Raw genomic sequence first — 17,490 nt, forward strand, 5'->3', positions numbered from 1 at the left:
GCCACGAGGGCACGAGCCAACCTTTGTGCCCAGGGAACAAGAATATAATCACAGATGGGAAACAGGTCCAGGGGTGGGATTTTATTGCAAAGAAAATCATATATTGCAATAAAAGCAGGATGTTGCTGAGCTGGGATTTGTACAGGATGACCTGGGGGGAGATGGATTAATTTGGGGTGGCACAGGGAGCAGGGGTGTGAAGGCTGCACAATGCTCCTGTCCCCACCACCTTTGCTATTTATTGCTCCATTTTAAACCCACACAGGCTCTCCCACATCCAGGATATGATGAGGAGCTTTGTTAAATTGCTCCCTTGAAAAATCCCCAATTAGTTTCAATTTTTCCCCAGCGAGTTCAGCTCCGAGGTCGTGGCTGTGTGGGTTGGACGCAGCACACACAGTTTTGGCTCCCAGATTTTCTGTGCTGGGGGACCTGCTGCAGCTCCAAACCACGAGATTGCCCCCAGAAGGGAGTTTTTTTCCTCCCAGACTAATGGGTTTTGCCCCAGTCAGCATCTGGGGGCAAGCCCAGGGCATTGGGAGAGCAGACACAGCCAGAGAGGAGCAAAGCATCCCAGGTGTGCCAAGGACAGCGCTTGGGAACTCTCAGATACAAAACCATGGGTTGGATGCAGCATTGGGGTAATTAAGTTCACCCCAAACCCCCTCTTTTTGTAAAAACCTGATCTATGGGTCTGCCAAACCCAATTTCCCACTTTATCCCATACATCAAAAGACCTCTGAGCACTTAAACCTCCCCAAAACCCAGACCCGTCTATGGGTGCTCCGAGGATGGGGCGCAGGCACGGCCCCAGATCCCCCCAAAAACACCTGGAGGCCTGGGAGGGGCCGAAATGCTCCAGAGAAAGCCTGAAGCCAGAGGGGGAAGGGAGGCTGAAAGAAGAGGAGATTCTGCTAAATTATGAACCGCTCTTTTATATGCATCTTTCATGCACGGCGCATAAATAATGGAGCAGGAGAGCCCGGCGAGATCGAGCACGGGAGGATGCGGGATGGAGGGGCGAGGAGAGAGCGATTCACGGGGGGTGGTGGGGAAAGATGCACCCAAGAGACCGAGCCGGGCATCCCGCACGGCCGGGAGATGGTATTCTGAAGGAGGATTTAAGGATTAAGCTGGCCCCGGGGCAGGAGTTTATTGCATACATTATTTAACAGATGGCCCAACGCAGGCGGCGGCTGCCTACGGTCTCCCCGGTGACCTTGGCTGGGAGATGCCGGAGCCGGGAAGGGAGCCCGGTGCCATCACCATGCTCCGGTTACAGGGATCAGAGGAAAAAAAAAAACCGAACCAAACCCCAGAAGCCAGCACCCAGCAGCTCCAGAGCCAAATCCCCATGGAAACTGCAAAAATCCCCACCCAACCCTGCCCATATGGGCTGCTTGTTTTGGCAGGGGTGGGAAAAAAAAAGGAGGAAAAAATAAAATGTATAGAAAAGAGCCATTTGCAGGTTTATTTACCAGAGGAAACTTGGCACCTTTGGAAGAGCAGGGTAGGGGAGGGACGAGTGAGGTGCAGAGGTCCCAGCGACACCCAGAGCACTTGAGAAATCCCACTCCCATCCCCAAACACACACTTTAATCCCATTTTCCCAGGGATTTTGGTGCTGAGGGAAGGTGCTAACACAGTTGCTCCTGCAGCAAAGCCAACCCTGACCACTTACACCCAGAACCAGGTGTGTCTTCATTCACCTCTAAACCTGCTCGTGTTCCACTGGCTTTGAGGCATCAGCCCCTGGAAACCCCCCAGCATGACACCAGTTCTGGGGGGCTCAGAGCAATGGACAACGATTTTGGGGCTGGATCAGTGTCCCCACCACTCATTTCCCACATCACCTAGGCAGCAACTCAGAAAAAGAAACCAAAATTGAGGGCAGTGTGTTGCAGCCAGGGCAAAGAGGAGCAGGGGGAGTGGGTGAGTCCCCCAAAGCTCTTCCCAAAAGGACGCCCATGAAGCAACTGCCCAAAATAAATATTCTCTCTCTTTTTTTTTTCTTTCCCCTCCTCCATCAAAACTAGGGCATGTTAAACTAGGCCAGCACTCCTAAAGTAATTTATTTATCATGGCGGGGAGAGAGGAGGGACAGCAGCATGGGCTGCAGAAGGGGATGCTCCATCCTGCTCCCAAATACTGTGGGTTTGGGGAATAAAACGGGTCAGTTCTTCCCTCTTCCCTTGTTGAAAAATTGTAATTACTCAGAAGGAAGCAGCTTTAGTGACCTTTGGTGGAGAAGACACAAAAACGGTCATTTCAACGGAATCAAACCCTTTTTGATCCATTGGCTCAACTGTTTTCACCGCTGGGATTCATGTTTTGTACTGTGGCATCAGACAGAAAATACACTTTAGAAAAATGAAAAATGGGAAAAGGCGTGAAAGAAATTTTACCTTCCTTAAAAACTTGGGGTTTTTTCCTTGCTTTTTAACACAAAAATGAGAAAAACCCAGTGGCTGCCTGAAACCTCTCCATCCATCCCTGCCAGGGAATGGGGCCAAGAGGGATTTGGGATGCAGCCCCCAACAGTCATGGCCTTGGAGCTTTTTTGGGGGCTTTACCTTTGCCTTTGGTCTCCCCATAGGAAGAGTGGCTTCTGGTGGGATGGACCCCCAGCATTGGTTGTTTGGGGGGCTTGGGGGGCTGCGGGTCCCCCTTTCCTGGGATCTTTGTCCCACAGCCACTAGAGGCCACTGAGGCTCTGTGCTCCCAGCTGATTTACTCAGGCAGGACATTTGGACACACACTGGCACCCAAAAGTCTGAAACAATGAATCCCCAGAGGCAGCAAAGCTGGGGAAAGGCAGGGCAGGGAAGAGCTGTCCCTGAGCTCCGCTGGTGTCTCCAGGGGCATCCCCACACCAGGACCCCACAGGGAACAGGGGCACTTTCCCAAATCTGGTCAAGCCACTCAGCTGCCCAGACCTGTGCTGAGCACTGGTGGGAATTCTGTGTGTCCTACCCCAAGCTAAACATCTCCAGAGGACAGGGAAATGCTGCCCCATGTGCAGCATCCTTCCTGGGCTCACCAGGAATTTCATGAGGGGTCAAGAAGACACTCCCATGATGTGGCATTCCTTACCTTGGGAATATTCTGCAAGAAAATCCCTAGATCCCTGCTGCTGCTGCCTCAGGGAGCCTGGGAGTGGAGCTGCCTGCCTCCCCAGGCTCCTCATTTTCATTTTGCCTGGAGTTAAAATTTTCTAGGATATTCTAAACAGCCATTCCCACTTAGAAGGGAAACATCAGACATCTTCATTTACACACTGCTCCAGGTGTCAAACTGTTGCATGACAATAACAAGTGGGAGACACCTCACCCAAAAAACAGAGAATTTCCAGCTGCAGCCGAATGCAGCAGCAGGTGCTCAGATAAAACCCAAACCTGAGAACAGCATCAGGCTCTGCAACCTGGCCAAAGCCTTCCCAGACAAACAGTCAGTGTTTGGGAGAGGGACTGTATTTTTTGGAGGTTGGATGTCTGTGCTGCCTCACATTTGGGTATTTTCAGACCCTCGGTGAGCAGGTGAGAATGGCCACTGCCTCCTCTGGGCTGCCTCACTGGCTTTGGAAGAAGATTCCCTGCCACAGATTTTTCCAAGACAATTCCTCCCCTGAGTTTTGACAGGATGTGCCTGTGATAGAAATTGCCCTGTTAAATTCATGTTGGTAATGCAACACCAGGAACGTGGAGGAATACAAAGAAAACCAGAGGAATTTGGGCTCCTCTCCATGCTACAACACCTCAATTATTAATATATATAGTATTACATTATATAATACTATATAATATTATGTAATATATATGGTATTATATAATACATACAATGGTATATATATATAATTTTTGCAGAGATAAATGTGACACCCGCACAAGCCCTTTCCTTTGCAGGTGTCCCACCCTTTCCCAGGGGCAAAGGGGAGCAAAGTGGGAACATCTCAGAGTCCCTGGAGCTGTGTGTGCACACAGCTCAAAGCACCAGCCCCTTCTCAGGGTGGGGGGAATAAAAGAAAATAAAGGAAAATAACCAAACGGCAGAAATAAATCCCCAAACAGGCCATGTGACACAAGACTCCAAAATACCCGCGGTGAGTCACGGGTGTGGAGATGGGGCTGATCCAGCTCTGACTCAGCCCGGGCAGCCGGTGCAGCCTGTTTGTGTCCCCCCCACAACTCCTGTTTCCCATTTTTGCTCCAAACCTGCTCAAATATAAATAAATACTCTGTGACTAAGAGACATGTGGTGGGGCTCAGCCTGCAGCAGCCCCTTCAAGACCCCCAATTCCTGGTGGTTCCACAAGGGCTGGACACACCAGTATCCCACAAAAGCCAGGCCTAGGGACCAGTGAAGTATTTAAAGTGTTTTTTAAAATACGTATTTTTGGAGGGGGAAATACACACACACAGGAGGTTCTTGCTGATGCCACGTCAAGGAAGCACTTGGGATTTTCCAGCTAGCTCTAATTAATTAGTATTTTCTCAGCTTAGCATCGTTTTAAACCTGAAGCACCAATTCCCATGGGTCACAGACAAGGGAAGCCAACACAGAGCAGAGCCTGCCCAGGTGGGGTGAAGCCTCCCTCTGGGACACCACGTGGAGGGCAGAGGTGCTGGTGGAGCTGGGATGAGACTCAGTTCCCACCTGGGTGCAATCCAGCCCCAGCCCTTTCAAAGCCACAGCATCCCCAGAGTGGGGGGAACCTCAAGAGATGGCTGAGTTTGGGGGAGGTGCCTTGGGAAAGCTGCTCTTGGATTATTCCCACTGGATCTGGACAAATGCTCAGGGGTGGAACTCCCCTTATTATTTACAGCTGGGTTGAACCCCCCAAGGTGTTTGACCTCCTGGGATTCTCCAGGTTGATCCCAGCCTCATCCCAGGTTAGAGCACCATCCCTGAGCCACAGGGTAAGGAAAGGGGAAAGGCAGGATCAGGATGAGACCCTGGCAGCATCATCAGCATCCATAACCAGTTTCCATAGCAACAGGTTCAGCCCCAGATCGGCAGCAGGTGCTGGGAAGCAGAAATGAGGAGGGAGCTCGGGGGGACCCCATGAGCAGCAAAAAATAGGGTTTGGTACAGAAAATCACTTTGCAACTCAGCCCCTCGGGAGCGAAGGGAGGCTGAGCTGAGCCGTGGCCCGACACAAACCCAGGACAGCCCTTTCAGGGACACCGGGGAGCTGCCCCCATCCCCCCACCCCTGCCAGGCATGGATCCTGTCCACCCATTCCAGGGGGATCAGCATTCCCAGTTTATTCCCAGCTGGCACCAGGAGCTCTGCTGCGCCCTTCCCTGGCTCCGGCCAGGAGCAAACAGCCACGAGACCCCAGAGCATCCATCCCACAGTCCTGAACGCCGGGGAAGCGCAGGCCTGGGGAGTGATCGGGAGGGAGAGCCCGGACAGGGATGCTCCAGGCGTGCGGATGCCGGCGGGGCCTCGCCCCCACCCCGCGGCCGTGCCCTCCTGCGGCACGGTTACACAAGGCTCCCGGCGCTTGCATAAGCGGCAGCAGCCACTGCAGCCTCAAGGAGAGAGGAGCAGTGAGCGGGAGCCGCGGCCCCGAGCCACGCCTGCGATGGGATCCCTGGCCAGAGCCCGGATCCCACCGGCGAGGGCCGCGGGTCTGGAGCATCCTGCAGCCACTCCTAAACCAGGTGACACAACCCCCTGCATGCAGCAGGACTGGCCCCATCCCTTCACCGCCCTTGTGGATAGACTGAAAACAGCAGGAATTCAACCCTTAACAGCCATGAAAAGGCTGCCAGAACCCCCAAAGCCAGCGAGCAGCCTGCACACCAGCCCTGTGGCATCCAATACTCACCTGCTGCCACTTCCAGGCCTGGAAATGGGGTTAGTCCCAGGGGAAAACAATTTTAAAAAGCCTTTTAACCAAGCAGGTGTGAGGGAAGCATCTTGTGGGGCTTGGGCTCCCAGGGAGCCTCTGTGGAGCAGGACACCCATGGGTCAGCATCAGCTCCCAGTCCTGCTCTGGGGGGAACGAGCACCGCCTTCAAACCAGCACCCATCAGCACCCAGGGTGCCTTTGGCCAACCCCTGGGAGTTTGGCACAGGGCAGCTCACCCTAAACCATGGTGTTCATGCCCTAAACCACGGTGTTCATGCCCTAAACCACGGTGTTCATGCCCTAAACCACATTGTTCATGCCCACTGTGGTGCATTGGATCTGGCTCAGCTCCACGGCTGTCAATGAGCACGTGGCCAGAGAGGGTTTTAAGAACCTGCAATGCCAACCAAGTCACCTTTCCCAGGGGATTTACACCCTTTACAGGCTTCCTTTCCAGGATTCCTAGGTGCTGTCCTCGCTGTAGTGGGGCTGATGTTTTGACTCCAACTCCTTCCCATCCCACAACCCACATCCCTTGTTTTTCTGCCCAGTGCAAAGAAAGGATTAAAAACCACAACAAAAAGTGAAGAAATCCTCTAATTTAATGAGCAGAGAAGCCCACAAACCTCTAGCTTGGCTTTTTAGGTATGAACAATATCATCTCTGTGTCTTGAGGAGATTTAATTATTTTAACAATTAAAAGGGACCTCCCCAAGAGGCTGCACATGGAGGGCACAAGCACCTGCAGGACTCATGTGCATCCCAGCCCAGCACAAACTTCCCATGGCAAAGGTAACTTTACAGGTGGCACAGAAAGAGAAAACCAGAAAAGGTCATTGCACAAGAGGGGCTGATTCTCCTGATTTAAATACAGCCCCACAAACCCACACTGCAAAGCCACAGGCACACCCAGAGCTGCAGCAAACACTCACCAGTGACCCTTGGGCAGTGATGCTGCTTCCTTGCAGGCAAGGGGAAACATTTCCATCCTCCTTCTTTGTATAGGGAATGACTCTATGGGAACAGCAGCCTCCCCAAAGGCACGACACTGGGACAACCAGCTCACTGGCAGGGTCAGATACCCCAGCTCTGCACCCATCCCTCCCCTGAGACACCCCCCAAACCTCAGCCTCAGGCCTTTTATTGCCTTCAGGATAACAAATCCCAAAATCTCAGTGCAGCTGCCCTGGGAGGGGAAACAACACAAAAAGACCCAAGCCCCAGGTGCTTAGAGAGCTCCAAGCCCCAAGGTGAGCATCCAACCATCTGATTGCCTCTGAAAACCATTGTTAAGGTGATTCTCAGCAGAGGACACGTGTGGCAGCCCCGAAGCCCCCCCAGAGTCTGTGTTGTGCTGGGGTGAGGCAGAGCTGCGGGAGGAGCGAGGGCGATGTGTGAAATCGAGGGGCGGCCACAGCTATTTCTGCTCCGTGTCAGCACCCACTGACAGCAGCACCCTGGGAACACAGAGAAGCTCCAGGCATCTTTTTTCTGAGTGAAATTCACCTGTACATGACTGCACTTCCCCATTAACTCCCAGCATTGTGAGGTGTGGAGCTCGCTGGTTCTGGGGGCAAAGCTGGGGGGTCTGGGGACACAGCGAGCTGCTGGCACCCTTGACATCTCCATTTAGGCTCCTGAGATTCCCCCTTATCTGATGGGCAGAAGCTTCTACAAATCCCTTCTCCTTCCTTCTGCTCAGGGTCACTCTTTTTTTCCCCTTAATTTCTTGGGACTTGGAGCGAGACCCAGGCAAATGCGACTGATTGTGTAACGTTTTGCTCAGAAAGCTTCTTAAACAGTCACATATTTCTATTGGATTTCCCTTGCCCTTCACTGCTGATTACTGGAGTATTTATATATAAATAGAAGCTGTCTTCCCCATAATCTGCTTGTTTCTCCTAATTAACTCAGGGCTGCTTTCCTTGGGTTGCTCAGCCCTTGGGTTTTGGGGGTGCAGGCACCCAGCAGCACTCAGTGAACCCAAATGCACCAAATTTCTGCTGAAATTGCTTTTTTAGCTGGTTTTAAAGATGCAAAACCCTCCCTTCCAAACTTTATGTGCTCAGTATCTGCCCCATCCTCCCAACTCCCAGCTCAGGGAAGTGCTCAAACGTGATTTCTTCATCTTCCTCCTTCCTCACAAAACTTTCCCTTAATTCAAGGAACGTCTCGATTTGATAATTATTTTAATCATTATTACTCATCTTTCCCCTTTCTTCCCCCCCTCAAAACTTCGTCCTGGGCCTGTCAATCACTTTAATAGCTGTTTACAACCTATCATCAAGTCTTGCATAACATCCACATGACTTCACTCAGATGCCTCCGACACCCAAAAGCTGCCCCTGGGCTCTATTTCAGGAGTGATGGAGCCCACGGCACCAACTGGCTGCATCCCCCGCCGGCATGCCCGGGGTCCTGGGATGGGGAAAATCAAAGCCAAAGACATGCCCGAAGCAAAACTATTTTGTAGTTAACACAAGGCAGCCCCACGCTGCTCCCCGGCTCAGGTTTTAGGGGTGAGGGTTGGTTTGGTGGGCTCGCACCCCTCCCCAGCATCGCAGGTGGATGTTGCACCAATTTGTAGAGATCGGGAGCTGAAGGCATTGGAGCAGCCCCTGGATGGCAGCGTGGCCTCTGCCCCCAACTCCCCTCTCAGCACTGGGACACACGCACACCAAACATGGCAAATTCTGTTTAAAATGTCGTTTTCTAGCGAAGTTCTCCACGCCGCGGCATCGCCCGTCGGCGGCGGGTTGGCGGGGGGACGGGGCAGAGGCGCAATCTGTGCTGGAACGGCTGCCAGCCCTTTTCCTTCGGCAGCGACGGCTGGCTCGTGGGGCGGGGGGGGACACGACGGCTCTTTTTTAAGCTCTCCCGTCCTCCCCCTCTCCCTCAGATTTCATAACCCTTCAAAGCACGAAAAGGCTCCTCCGGTTCCCGGCTAATGAGCCCCTGCGGAGGAGGAGCGCGGCCCCGGCGGGAGCGGAGCTCGGCAGCAAAACCTCCCCACGGCGGGTGGGACGGGGCAGGGGGACACGGAGGGGTCTCTGCGGGGTCTCGCCATAACCCCAACTTGGCCAGTTCTCTCCCCAAAACCGCTCTTGGCACGAGGCTGCCCGGGATGGGACGTCTCTCCCTCCCCGTGCAGATGCTGCATGCAAATGTTTATTTACACAGCATTAGGGGGTTATTTATTAAGCCACGGTTGACAACTGTATTCAAACTAATTTCTCTTAATAAGGCACTTGCGGTCACCCCGGCAACAGCACCGGAGTGCCCTTCTTGAAGGAAAATACTGGGGTGAAATCCCCTTAGATGCCAAGAGGGTGCTCTGAGGGGGCCTCTGGAGATGTTGGGGCTGGAGGCACCAACTCCCTTCTTGGGAGATCTGCTCCATCCCCCGAGATGGAGTCCAGAGGGAGGGAGGAAACTGGGCTAGAAGTGTCTATTTTATGTGATAGATGTATAGATAGAGAGGTCACCAAAAGCAGGAGGGCATCCAAGGGGGTCCTTGCTTGCCCAGGGGAAAATAAGGGATGGCAGAGCTCCCATGTCCTGCTTTGGACTGGAAAACACAATGGCTGCTTTATCAATTCCTGTGATTACAACACTAATTAGGATGATGTGGGATGAAGGCAGGATTTCTGTTTCCTTGCACTGACCAAGGTGACAGGTTAAACTATGCAAAGAAAGACAGCAGATTTCTCAGCTCCATCTCTGTCTCAGAGAATAATCAAACCAAATTTCCCCTGGGTTTTAAAATCCTGGATGCATCAGTTCACCAAATGCTGTGCAATCCAGGGTTTGCAAAACACAACTCCACAAAACTGGAAGGAAGCTCCTTTTCCCATCTGAAACCCAGACTCACACACTAAATCATCACGGGGTTGTTTTGGGGGTATTTTACTGAACAGTCACTCAGTGCTCCAACCAGCTGGGGTGGCCCCAGGGAAACCCACCAAGAACCCACCCCAAAACAAAGGATTCACACTGGGAATTAGAGCAGGCTGTGATTTACTGGGACAAAAACACTTCTGCAACAACAGAGAACATGACTGTGCTGAGGCACCCGGCCGGCAAACCTGCAGCAGCACTGAGCATTGCCACACTGGGGCCCTCAGAGAGGGGACATCAAAGCAGACACTGGAGGGGTGCTCGAGGTTCTGGGGAACCCAGAGAGCTGACACTGAGAGCAGAGACCAGAGGGAAGCTCCTGGAGACCCAAGAGAGGTGAAACCAGAGCAGAGAGCAGAAGGATAATCCTGGGGATCCCAGAGAGGCCACACTGAGAGCAGACACCAGAGGGATGCTCATGGTCCTGGGGACCTTGGAGAGGTGACACCAGAGCAGACACCAGAGGGGTGCTCATGGTCCCCAGCACAGGTTTCCCTCCTGTGTCACCCCCAGACACACAGACACAAGACAGAAGCCTGCTGGGACAAGGCTGCTACATGCCCAGGGAGGGAGCAGAAGGCAGTGGGTTCCAGACGGGCTCCACGGGAGACAGTGGCACACAACTCCCTCTGGAGGCACTTGATCCTTCAATCCCGGGCACCCTGGCTCTGCCTGTGAAGCTCCAAAGGCACACGTTGGCTGCAAGGGATCTCACAAACTCCTGCTGGGATTGCAGAGAGCCTGAAGGAGCCCAGCACTGTGTGGATGGGATGGGGTTTGGTCCCAGCCTCCAACTGGCCTGGCTGGGCTCGATCCTCCTGGCTGTGACAGCGGGGCCGCTCTTCACATGCTCATTCCCAGCCCAGATTCCCTTTTATCCATGAGGTGAGCATGTTGTCAGACCTTTGCCTTCTCTGAAAGCCATCTGAGATGGCAGGAGCCAGGCAGGAGCCTCAGGAAAGCAGGGATTTGGGGCTGAGGGGCTGCAGTGGGGGCTTGGCAGTGATTCAGAGCTGGGAAGAGGCATCTAAGCAAGGACAGGGAAAGTGGAACAGGCCACAAGATCTGCCCTGGAAACTGGGCTTGGACCAGAAGAAACCAGAATCAGAGGGAACTGCTGTAGCTGGAAGTGCTGATCTAGTTGAAAATAAAAAGCATCTACTGCAGGCAGTGGTAGGTTCCCTTCCAGGGCAAAATCCTGACTGCTGAGTGCAGGATTTAGCCCAGGCTGCTGTGTGTGCAGGGTTTGCTCTAATAAACACACACATCCCTGCAGCAGAGGAGTTGAGCTCCTTGGAGGCATTTCCTTAAGGATAGATCCCTGCTCCTGTGCCCTCAGTAATCTGCCCAAGCCTCCCTCCTCCTCCTCTTACACACTGCCTGGGTTGTAGCACAGCAGGTTGAACTCCAGGTTCTCATCCCAGTGACGGAGCAGCACAAAGAGCTGCTGGGCTGCAGCTTTCACCGTGGCCAGGCTGGATCCCTCGGGGAAGTCCTGCCCGCTCAGCCACAGGCTGGCTTTGGCAGCCACCAGCTCCCACTCGATGAAGTAAGAAGCTGAGCTGTGCTCCAGCCAGGCCAGGGCCACAGCCGTGGCCCACAGCATCCCCTCGGGCTCCGTCTGCTGCTGCAGCTCCACGTCTGAGAGCACAGCCTGGAGCTCCGAGCCGCCCTCGGTGTCCCAGCCGCTGCCGCTGCCGGCGGGGGAGGAGAAGCTGCGGATGGTGATGGCCGGGGGGCGCAGCTCCTGCTCCTGCTCGGCTCTCAGGGCTCTGGAGATGCTCTCGGCAGCGCTGCCCGACAGGTGCCGAGGGCGGCCCGCGTTCCCCAGCACTGCTCCCCCTGCCAGGTCTGCAGTGGTGGGGCCCTTCCCCTGCCCGCTGGGGACCAGCAGCTGCTGGGGGCAGTTCAGGGGTTTGTGCTCCGAGGAGGAGGAGCTGTTCCTCTTGCTGCTGTAGGAGCCCGAGGGGCTGAGGGACAGGCGGTGGCAGGCGAAGGGTGACGTCCACTTCAGCTTCTCCATGGGGATGTTGACGGCGTCGCAGAAGGCTGAATTCAGAAGGAAGGCACCACAGGCCAGCTGCAGGGACACCTGCAAGGGATGGCAGGCACAAAGGGAAGCTCTGGCACCAATCACTTGTGGGTAGCTCAGGAAAAAGGCATGTATGGGTGAAACACTCTCCATCTCTGAGCAGGTCACTGGACGTGGTTGTCAGAGGTAGCAGGAGGAAGATTTAGGGGGATCCTCCTCTGCTCCCCTGCAGTGACCACACAACCCCAACAAGACCCAGGGAGGAGCTGCTCACCAGGGGAAGGTAGTCCATGCTCTCACTGTCACCCTCAGAGCTGGCTTTGCTCCCTCTGCTTGGAGATTTACTCATGAAGCCTTTGGCAGCTCGAACCAGCAGCATGGTTTTATTGAGGGTCAGCCTGTGAAAGGATGAAAAGGTGTCTGTGACCTCTGTGCTCATCCTGACACCCACCTTCCCCTCCAAACCATCCCTGCTCCCCAGACACTGGCACCACGCTTAGCCCCAGCTCCAGCTCCTTGGGTCCCTCCTCTCCCCCTGGCTTGTGTTCACATCAGACCCACACAGGTGAAAGGCACCTGCTGAGGTCAGAGGAAGGTCGAGCTGGCTCATACCTGGCAGCAAAGAGCCTCTCAATGGATTTTTGGGCTTGTGCAGAGGAAGCAGACAGGCTGTGGAGAGGCCCTGGGGAGAAACACAGTGCTGGGTTAACAAGGTGCTACAGGGGAGCAAAAGGGAGCAGAGCCAAGGTCCTGGCTTGTTTGGCTGCTGAATCTTTGGCAAAACTCCTCCTCTCCCCTTGCCTCATTTTTCCTATATGGATAATAAAAATTCCTATACCTTTTAAAAATGAACCTGGGGGAGATTTTTACCAAAAGTCACATCAAGTTCCATCCTTTGCACCTCAGAATGAGTCCGGCCCTGTGCTCACAAGCCTAGTTTTAGGTAATAAATTTTTATAAAATTCCCCAAAACTCAGCAGAAGCCCAAACCACTGACTTGATGGAGCTGCACGAGGTGCCAGCAGCTCTTTCCCTACCTTCAGGGCCACGGCAGCGTTCCCAGGCAGACAAGGATGGGGTGCTGGAGGGTGAGGGGCTCCTCTCCTCAGCATCTGCAATTGAGGAACCACATCAGCAACAGCACCCAGCCAAAGCCAGCACCTTCCCTCCCACGGCACGATGGGGTTAATGAGCCTCTTTGGGGCTCTGGTAATTCAGCTCCAGCTCTGACAGTGCCAGACAAGGTCCAATCCAACTCGTCTTCATTAGTGGAGGATTTGGTGACAAGTGAGTGTCTCACATCCCCCCTGCCTCTAATTACACTCGTTTCATCCTTCGTGTTACCCACGCTACGGCTGCCAATTAACTCCCAAGCACTGCCAGCAGCACCCCTGCCATGTCAGGGCTGTGGGGGAAATCGAAGCTTCCTCTCCCTTCAAGGAGATGAGCCCCAGCCTGACACATGTCTGGTGAGCACAGTTTGCAAAGGGGAAGGCAGGATTTAAAAGGACCAGAGAAGGTGTCCCAAGCCACTGAGTGCCAGCCTCCTGCTGAAAGCAGGTTTGCCCCCAGGCAGGCTGCACAGGCCAGACAGCTCAGTCCTCTTACAGGGACAGACTGCCTGAAACCCAAGCAGCTCTCAGTCGCTGGCAACCTTTAGCAAGCATAAGGGATATCAGCTCTTTAGTGATTATCAGCTCTTTTGAGTTCAGCTCTTTTGCTTGCTAAGGCACTGCAGGCCGACCGGCAGATCCTGGCGAAAGAGGAGAAGGCCATCTTGGTGTTCCACAGCCATGTCTTTACTGGGGGTCTGTGAAGGGTTCCAGAGATGGCTCTTCTAACCAGAATGGGCTAAAACACCCCATTCTATAGGGTATAGGGGGATCCAGAATTGTCCAATAGCAGGGGTTAAGGGAAAGTGACCTATGGGGTTACAGAGAGATAAGCTGGGGTCTGAAAGGTGGAAGACAGGGGCTTGCCATGACTTGGCATTTCCTATCTTTAAGCCTCTGCTCTCCAAGGGGCCCTAGCAAGCCCCTGGCCTGCTACAACTGAGATCTCTAACACCAGGGAGGAGATAAAACCCCAGGCAATCTTACTCATGCTGATCAATCCATAGTCTCCATTCTGGCCACATGCTGCCTGAGGATGTCCCGGGGAAGAGCCACGATGCCTTCTGTTTCCTGAACTCTTCTGTTTCCTCTGGTTGCCTTGCTTGGATGTTGCCCCTTGGCATGAGAGAAGAGAATGGCCAGTTTTAGAGAGAGACTGGCACATGCATGATGGCAATGAAACCACAGAATGAGCTTGGTCAGGAACTGGAGTGACAGGACAAGGAGGAATGGCTTCAAACTGGAAGACAGTAGGCTTAGATGGGCTATTGGAAAAAAATTCTTTGATATGAGGGTGCTGAGGCCCTGGCACAGGTTGCCCAGAGAAGCTGTGGCTGTTCCCTCCATGGAAGTGTCCAAGGCCAGGATGGAAAGAGCTTGGAGCAGCCTGGGGTAGTGGAGATGGTGGCAGGGGGTGGAATAGGATGAGCTTTAATGTCTCTTCCAACCCAAAACATTATGTGATTCTCTGGTCATCCCTGGGTATCCAGACCTCAGAGGAGACCAATTCCCTGGCCATAGGAAGAGGTTTGTGCCACCAAGATCTTGACCACAACCTTGGGTATGGGTCTGGTGCCAAATTGTGCTGCGGCTTCATAGGCTTTGCCCTGAGAGAAGTTCCCCAGTGACACCTTCCCTGCCAGGCCAAGGTTCCACCCCTGTGCCAGCCCCACGTTACCTGTGTGGGTGTACTGGACCAGGGTGGGCAGGTAGGAGCTGGTGCTCAGGTCCACAGGCACGAAGGCTGTGTACTTGCTGATGATGTTACAGGCCTTGCTGGTGTGGACAGCGCTGAGCTGGAACCGCCGCCCAGACCCTGCCACAGGAGGGACAGCAGGGTCAGAGCCCAGGGGCCCCAGGGGCTCCCCCAGCCCTCACACCCAGCTCCCACACCCACCCCCATGCCTGGGGATCCATGCCCAGCAGGGGCTGTATCCCTTTATCTCTCTAAACTCTGCCTACTGCTGCTCCTGCTCTTGTTTCACAGGCCCAGATGCACCTCATGAGGACAGTGTTGACATGGCCCAGGGACATGTGTGGCCCACGGCAGTGATGTGTGGCTGCTGCTGGAGTTGGATGCCACTTCCCAGCTCCGAGTGACCAACTCCTTAAAAATAACCATGTTACCTCATGCATGAAGTAGAGGGATCACAGAATCATGGAACATACTGAGTCAGAAGGGACTCTCAAGGACCATCAAGTCCAACCCCTGCTTCTGAGGAGTGGGAAGGAACATGAGTTCAGGAATGACCATGTGCAGCAAGGCTGCAGAAGCAGAAGAGCACAAGGCAGCTGAAGGGAGCTGTTATCTGGGAGCTGTGTGAGACATTCCCTAATATTTTATCACCAGCAGCTTTTGTTTTCACTCCAGAGGCTGCTGAGACTGCTGGGAAGCCCTCCCGAGGCCGGGCAGGGTCTGCCTGCAGCCAGCTGTGCATTACCATGCTCGATTTCACACTCCCTCTCAGCGAGCTGCTCCAAGTCCTGGATGAGTGACTTGGCTGCCAGGTGGTGGAAGGTCTCACTCCACACGTCTTTGTCACCATCCTCGCGGCTCTCCCGCTCCCGGAACAGAGGGTGGATATCAAACGTGACTTCCCACTGCACAGGCTCGTTGTTCCTCAGCCCCTTCACCACTGCCCTGCAGAGGGCCCTGGGGGAGGAGCGCGGGGAGCCGCAGGCAGCGCCGATATCCAGGTCCTGGGGCTCCCAGTCGGAGGAGGTCTCTGTCTCAAAGGTGAGGGATGGATGCTGGGCAGCCTCTGCAGAGAGGGGAGAGGAGGATAATTATCCACCTCCCTGGGAGCTGAATTCCCCACTGGCACCACAAAACCATAATTAATCCTTCCCAACTGTCACACGGTGGCACGGGGTGCGATGCAATGGCACCAGACCCCGGCACGGACAGGTGAGGCTGGCCATGCCTCCCCCTCTCCCGCTCACCCACATCCCCGGGGCTCCGGCTGTCCGACGAGGAGTGCAGGCTCCTGATGGCACCGAGTGCTTCCAAGCCCCTCGCCGGGGCTTCCTGCAGCCCGTCCGGGGGGGTGGCGTCGTGGCAGAAGGACACACAGCTGTGCTGGAGCAGGGCGGGGCGCCGGGCGCCTGTGCCGCGGATCCTGCCCGCAGAGCCGTGCGGGATGGCCGGGAGGGGCTGTGAGCAGAGCAGGTGTTAGGGCTGGAGCCAATGGCACAGACCTGCTCTGTGCCCTCTGATCCCATCTGCTCCGTGCATGGATCTGCTCTGTGCCCTCTGATCCCGCCTGCTCTAAGCATGGACCTGCTCTGTGCCCTCTGATCCCTTCTGCTCCAAGCATGGATCTGCCCTGTGCCCTCTGATCCCATCTGCTCCATGCATGGACCTGCTCTGTGCCCTCTGATCCCATCTGCTCCAAGCATGGACCTGCTCTGTGCCCTCTGATCCCTTCTGCTCCAAGCATGGACCTGCTCTGTGCCCTCTGATCCCATCTGCTCCAAGCATGGATCTGCTCTGTGCCCTCTGATCCCATCTGCTCCAAGCATGGATCTGCTCTGTGCCCTCTGATCCCATCTGCTCCCTGCATGGATCTGCTCTGTGCCCTCTGATCCCATCCGCTCCATGCATGGACCTGCTCTGTGCCCTCTGATCCCATCTGCTCCAAGCATGGACCTGCTCTGTGCCCTCTGATCCCGTCTGCTCCATGCATGGATCTGCTCTGTGCCCTCTGATCCCGTCTGCTCCCTGCATGGATCTGCTCTGTGCCCTCTGATCCCATCTGCTCCATGCATAGACCTGCTCTGTGCCCTCTGATCCCATCTGCTCCATGCATGGATCTGCTCTGTGCCCTCTGATCCCATCTGCTCCATGCATGGACCTGCTCTGTGCCCTCTGATCCCATCTGCTCCAAGCATGGACCTGCTCTGTGCCCTCTGATCCCATCTGCTCCATGCATGGACCTGCTCTGTGCCCTCTGATCCCATCTGCTCCCTGCCCAACCCCTGTGAGGGATGCAGTCACACAGGTCCTTCCCTCTGCCCACCCCTGGCTGGGATCCGTGCCCAGACAAAGCCCTCCACCAGACCTTGGGGTGTCCTCAAGGGACCCTGGCCCCAGGGGCTCCTTCCCCAGATATACAGAAGGTGAAATATGAGTTTCATCCCTCCAGACATTTTAATGACTTTACTTGGGAACCAAAGAAAAGAAGAGAGACAGAAAGATCAAGGACCAGTTGCTTAGTAACGAAAGGAGAGAGGTGCAGGGGATGGGAGAAAGGAATTTTTATCTTTTTATCTTCTTTTTTTTTTTTTTTTTTTTTTTTATGAGACTGTTTCTCCACTTTCAGGAGACATGCATCCCCCACTCCAGCACCTGTGGTGCCACATTCCACAGAGATGCTCCCCTGTGCAAGGTCTGGGTTTCATCCCTGTCCCCAGGGCTGTGGGAAGATCCATCTGAACAGACAGACTCTATATTCCTAGGACATCACCAGCAAGGAACAGAGGTGGTAGAAAGTGGTGGATGGAAGGATACTTTCTCTGAGTGACAGACATATATGACCTCCACCACCACCACCTAAATTCTGTTGCTCTATGACACCACCAGCAAAACTGGG

The 17,490-nt window shown here is 54.4% G+C and overlaps 1 protein-coding gene across 2 annotated transcripts in view; it reads right to left on the reverse strand.

Moving 5' to 3' along the window:
• Positions 1-9,857: 9,857 nt before the first annotated feature.
• VWA5B1 (von Willebrand factor A domain containing 5B1) overlaps positions 9,858-17,490 on the reverse strand; it is a 29,328-nt gene continuing 21,695 nt past the window's right edge. For both annotated transcript variants that reach the window (XM_077190229.1, XM_054647861.2), the window contains 8 exons: positions 15,842-16,052; positions 15,340-15,660; positions 14,577-14,714; positions 13,886-14,014; positions 12,824-12,898; positions 12,399-12,468; positions 12,061-12,184; positions 9,858-11,846 (listed from right to left, as the gene is read on the reverse strand). In XM_077190229.1, coding sequence (XP_077046344.1) covers positions 11,124-11,846; positions 12,061-12,184; positions 12,399-12,468; positions 12,824-12,898; positions 13,886-14,014; positions 14,577-14,714; positions 15,340-15,660; positions 15,842-16,052 — 1,791 coding nt within the window. In that variant the 3' untranslated portion in view covers positions 9,858-11,123. The remainder of the gene's footprint in view (positions 11,847-12,060; positions 12,185-12,398; positions 12,469-12,823; positions 12,899-13,885; positions 14,015-14,576; positions 14,715-15,339; positions 15,661-15,841; positions 16,053-17,490) is intronic.

The sequence above is a fragment of the Agelaius phoeniceus genome, chromosome 24 (genome assembly GCF_051311805.1).
Source record: "Agelaius phoeniceus isolate bAgePho1 chromosome 24, bAgePho1.hap1, whole genome shotgun sequence".
Classification (NCBI taxonomy): domain Eukaryota; kingdom Metazoa; phylum Chordata; class Aves; order Passeriformes; family Icteridae; genus Agelaius; species Agelaius phoeniceus.